The sequence below is a fragment of the Petaurus breviceps genome, unplaced genomic scaffold (genome assembly GCF_028583685.1).
Source record: "Petaurus breviceps papuanus isolate PSGF00001 unplaced genomic scaffold, PetGlider_PUasm1.0 181, whole genome shotgun sequence".
Taxonomy (NCBI): Eukaryota; Metazoa; Chordata; class Mammalia; order Diprotodontia; family Petauridae; genus Petaurus; species Petaurus breviceps.
Genome location: NW_027185784.1, coordinates 27307588 through 27312917, shown reverse-complemented (window position 1 = coordinate 27312917; position 5330 = coordinate 27307588). Strand labels below are relative to the sequence as shown.

Sequence of the window (5330 nt, the reverse complement as noted above, 5' to 3'; positions counted from 1 at the left end):
TCTCTCTCTCTGTCTCTCTCTGTCTCTCTCTCTGTCTCTCTGTCTCTCTCTCTCTCTCTCTCTCATCTTCTTTCTTTCATGAGTGCAAGTTGACTTCTCAGGAGTTTCTTTGGCTACCGGGAACACTGATCATTGTATCTGCTTCCATAAACTGAGCTTACCTAGGTACTGAATGAAACTCCTGTTAGCACTCATTTTAACATGTTAATGTTAGACATTAGTGTAACTAAAGCAGACATTTAAAATAGTGCATATGGAAGGTGACATGAGGATCCTACCCAAGAATATCCAAAAAGGTATGAGAATATGTTACTGTGCTATCATCCTGGATGTATATGGAGGAAAAGAAGACAACAGTATCTAAAATTGGGAATTATAAAAAAGGAAATGGGTTTTAGAGGGGAAAAAAAGTTGACTTTGCAATCAAGAGATCTGGGTTGTATTCTTACCTCTGCTACCAACCAGATCCTTAACCTTGAACAACAAGCCTTACCTCTCTGAGCATGGTTTCTCATCTATAAAAGAGTGAGACTCAACTGCATGACACAGAAGTTTCCTTCTGATCTTAAGATTCTAGGATGTCTCCAGTAATTGAAATGTTTATGATTGATATAAACCAGGTACTTAATTATTGAGGAAATATAGCAAGAGACTGATCTAAAGCTGAATGGTTTAAGTCTTTCTACTTCCATAAGGTGGGTGGGGGTCTGAAGCAAGATTTAGAAAAAGAGATATGGATTGGCTGAAAATATAGAATTTGGGGGATTCTGAGTTTGGGAAAAGGAATAGGTTATAGAAAGAAACAAAAATTATAATAAGTATGCTATTGTTAAGCATCAGGGCAACAATGGCAGGTTGTCTGGTCACAATGGGAAGTTAAAGCCAAATTGTAAAGAGATATAGGAGTTTTGTGATTGCTATGCTAGCTATTTTATGCTATATCACTGGTTCATATTCACAGCCCAGAAGGCAAATTCATTCACTGGCATTTGGTTATGGTTATCAGATTAACAAACATTGATTTAGTACCACCCTCTTGCCAATGAAGCTTGATCTTGAAATATATCCTATGAGCAGGTGGGGCATATAGCATATTCTAGATTTGTTTCTATACTTTTGAGAATTAGGATTTCTGATCGGTAACTTTAACTCTCTTTTCCTCCCTAGCCATCAGAGGACTGAATGGTGGGAAATCACTCTGGAGTCATCAAATTTTATATTGAAGGCTTTTCGGGCTCTCCAGAGTTCCGCCACACACTCTTTGCCATATTTTTCTTCTCCTTCTTTGTGACTTTAATGGGAAATGTGGTAATCATTGTCATTGTCTGTGCTGATCACCGACTACATTCTCCCATGTATTTCTTCCTTGGTCACCTTTCTCTCCTGGACATCTTGATTACCTCCACTATCATTCCTCCCATGCTAGGGGGATTGTTAATGTCTGAAATCCTGACCATGTCTTTTTCGGCTTGTGTCACTCAACTCTTCTTGTATCTCTCTTTGGGGACAACAGAATTTGTATTACTTGGAGCAATGGCAGTAGATCGTTATGTAGCAGTCTGTAACCCCCTGAGATACAACATCATCATGAACAGTCAAGTTTGTCTCTGGGTGGTGATTTTTTCTTGGGTGTTTGGGTTTCTTTTTGAAATCTGGCCAGTCTATGCTACTTTTCAACTCTCCTTCTGTAGATCAACTCTTGTGAACCATTTCTTCTGTGAGAGAGGCCTATTGCTCAAGCTTTCCTGTGATAACACAATTTTCCTAGAGTTTATTCTCTTCTTACTGGCCATTGTTATTCTCTTTGGTTCTTTGCTTCCAACTGTTATCTCCTATACCTATATAATCTCCACCATCCTAAAGATCCCTTCTGCCTCTGGCCGGAGAAAGGCCTTCTCCACTTGTGCCTCTCACTTCACCTTTGTGATAATTGGTTATGGCACCTGCTTATTTCTTTATGTAAAGCCCAAGCAGACCCAGGCAGCTGAGTATAACAAGATTGTCTCCTTGATGATTTCAGTGATAACCCCATTCCTAACACCCTTTATCTTCACTCTACGAAATGATAAAGTCAAAGAAGTCCTGAGAGATGGGATGCAACGCTACTATCATCTCTTCAAGGGTAAGCCCTTCCCAAGGGATATTTCAGTGAAAACTATATACATTTTGGATTTTTTTTAGTACTTTTGAATCTTCATTCTTTAAGCTAGTTTCCTGTTATAATCATTAAATAGTACTGAGTTATCTTTTCCTTGGAAATATTCAAGGCAAAATCAGTGGGTATGTTCACTCTCCTTTAGAGATTTTGTTCCCAGTTGGCACTGTCATTGTTTTGTGTTTGCTGAAATGTCACTCAATTTTGAAGGATATTATGAGCTAGAGAAGGGGTAGGAAGTGAAAAGTTTCTGGTAAGAAGGGGGACAGATTTGTTTGATGCACTGATTTCTTTTCCTCCCCAAATTGATTTCCTGTGTAGGATCTTGATGATCAGAACCACAAAACTGTAAATGGTCATTAGCTCTACACCATTTTCACCCTTGACAGATGAAATTTCAGCCTGGATAAACTGATGAGGAGCCAAGAAAAGAGAATCAGGAAGAAAACATATATATACATTGACTACAATAACACAATTCAAAACAACACTAAAACGCAGTTGAATTTAATTTAATGGCAATACCCAGAGGACAGATGCTGAAACACACATCCCTTCTCTCAGTTAAAAGATCAGGAATTATTGGAGAGAATTTTGTATACACTGTCAGATAGGATGACTACCCTGCTTGGTTTCTGCTTAAGTGATTTTCTTTGTAACAAAAGAGGTAGTTTTCACTCTGTGTGTATGTGTGTGTGTGTGTGTGTGTGTGTGTGTGTGTGTGTGTGTGACCATGTTTGAATATGTGCTGTTTCAGAATGTCTATGGCATAAAACAATGAATGGTCTTCAAACTTTTTTTATCATATAATCCCTTAGTAAAATTTTGCAAATACCTCCTATATATTTATTAATATATTAATTATATAAATGCATTTGTATACTTATAATTATGTATATTTTATAAAAACTTAAATAAAACAAATTTAAATGGATGAGATAAATGTGAAATAATATTTTAATATTTTATTTATTAATGTGGAAAAAAACTCAGTAAAATGTCATTTTTATAACGATTAATGAGAACAATGTGATTTAACATCCTTCACTATTTCTGGAACTCTTGATTTAAAGCTTTGTGAAGCAGAGTTTCAAAGGTCATGATCTAGGTTCAATTTATTTCAATACCTGATATTAAAGGCTGCCATATCTGAAACAGATAACTCACAAAGATACAAATAGAAGAATGGATGAATGAAAGAAAAGAATTTGTTAAAAGTCCTCATACTAATCACTATGATAGGTGCTGAGAATACAATAACACAAGCTATACAACCCCACCCCAGATGATTAAGGAGTAAGATATAGGATAAGAATAGAAAAAGTCGGAGATGTTAGCCATTGCCCCACAGTTGTTATAGAACTAAATCTAACCATCTCTCACCTCCTGTTAACTTTCAATGTGAACATTTATACCTCAGAAATGAGCAATTCTGCATACCAGAATTTGAAATATTGTTTTGTTGTCAAGAAAGTGTTAACAATTCAGTTTAGACTTAAAAGTGTGTGAGCATCCTTTTTTTTTTCTTTTGAGATCTTCTATTTATCAGAACTCCTATATTGCTCTATAAAAATTGCTTAAGCTCAGCAGGAGTGTAATACAAGTCTCAGGGAAAGAAGTCATCATTAGATTGGAGGCCTGGTTACTACAAGCTGATAATAACAGTATTAGCAGACCTTCATATGGTGCTTTAAGATTTACAACCTGCTATATCCATTACCTCATTTGAGACTCACAGCCTCCCCATCTGGTATCCCACTTGTACAGGGAGGGAGTGGGGATAGGTTAGGAACATTTCACTTATAAAAGAAAGAAATTCATTTTTTTCCTATCCCTCATAGGAAAATCAGTGGAAGTATAGAGTCCTGAACTGGATTAAAATGACTAGATTCGGCTCATGATGCCTGATTTTTATCTCCTTTCCCATTTCCTCAATACTTGCCCATATCAAGTCTCTTTGGTTCTCCAAAGCCTCTCTTTGCAGCCACCTACCTAGGCCTGTCTTCTCTTCTATTTCCTAGATGGACTGCATACTTCAAAATATCTTCCCCCCCACATCAATTTTTTCTCCTTAGTATATCTAATAGATTAATTAGTTTATTCTCCTAATCTAGCAGAATGGCTATTTAAGAGTTTTCCTTAAGCCTCTGGTGTAAGGGTTAGCAACCTTTTCAGGGCTGCTCATCCGCTTTTGGTGTCCATCTGATTTACCCAACTATTACCTGTGGCTCCAAAAAACTTCAGCATGCATAGCAGCCAGACTCCAGCAGCCCTTCTTGGCAGATGGGCTAAATCAGATTAAGGGTAACTGACAGTCTTAAGACCTATCAGTGCATTAGGGGTATGTCTACCCCTAGACCATGAAGACTATCCCTAGAGGAATGGAGGAGATCAGAACAATTTGTTCCAATGGCCATGAAGGAAAATAAAGCAGGCACCATGGAGGGATTAGAATTTGGTCATCCACTGGTCCTGGGCCATCACCAGTTGTCTTGACTTTTCTCTTGCCACTGGATTTCAGTGACTCAGGAAGAGAGAGTGAGACTGACAACTTTTTGCAACTCTGCCTCATTTTAATTCATTTCACAAGTCAAGATGTCACCTGTGATGTCATTGGTCTTCTTCCCAAATAAAGGACAAATAACAACTTTTTAAGCCTCCTGAACTTGAAACTTGAAATAAAATCCAAAAGATGGAATCTCAGGTACTATGAAAGAAATTTCTAGGTAGTATGAAAGAAATTTCTAGAAGAGTAACCTTCCCTTTTATTGTAGCATTCAGGCTTCTTTAACAGTCCTAGGGCCAAAAGGTAAGAAAGAATTCCTTCAAGAATGGGATTGAAATGTGTTTCCTCAAGACTGGAGGGAAAAGACTGGGTTTGGCTGGCTGAGGGTGCTTTCAAAAGATAAAAGGATAAGGCTGACTCTATGCTAGATTTTGAAGATTCGTTATGGAATTCTTTCTCTCCTCTTCTGTATACTCATTTCTTTTTTTGCTCCCTTATCACCTTTGTTGATTTAACCTCTTTGCTCTCCAACTTCCATGGGGTTTTTTCATGTTTTCACTATGTTTCATTATGTTACATTTTTTTGGTTATCTCCCTACCTGCTGGTTCATTCTCCCTGCAAATCTCCAATAATCTTCATGAATAGTCTTCATGCCTCAAAATTTCTCC

General features: G+C 37.4%; 1 protein-coding gene across 1 annotated transcript; it reads left to right on the top strand.

The window, feature by feature from the left end:
- Nucleotides 1-1182: 1182 nt before the first annotated feature.
- LOC138160401 (olfactory receptor 9A4-like) lies at nt 1183-4467 on the top strand. Its single transcript, XM_069087004.1, has 2 exons — nt 1183-2122; nt 4331-4467. Exons 1-2 carry the CDS (start codon nt 1183-1185, stop codon nt 4465-4467), a joined length of 1077 nt encoding a protein of 358 aa, XP_068943105.1.
- The last annotated feature ends 863 nt before the right edge of the window (nt 4468-5330 follow it).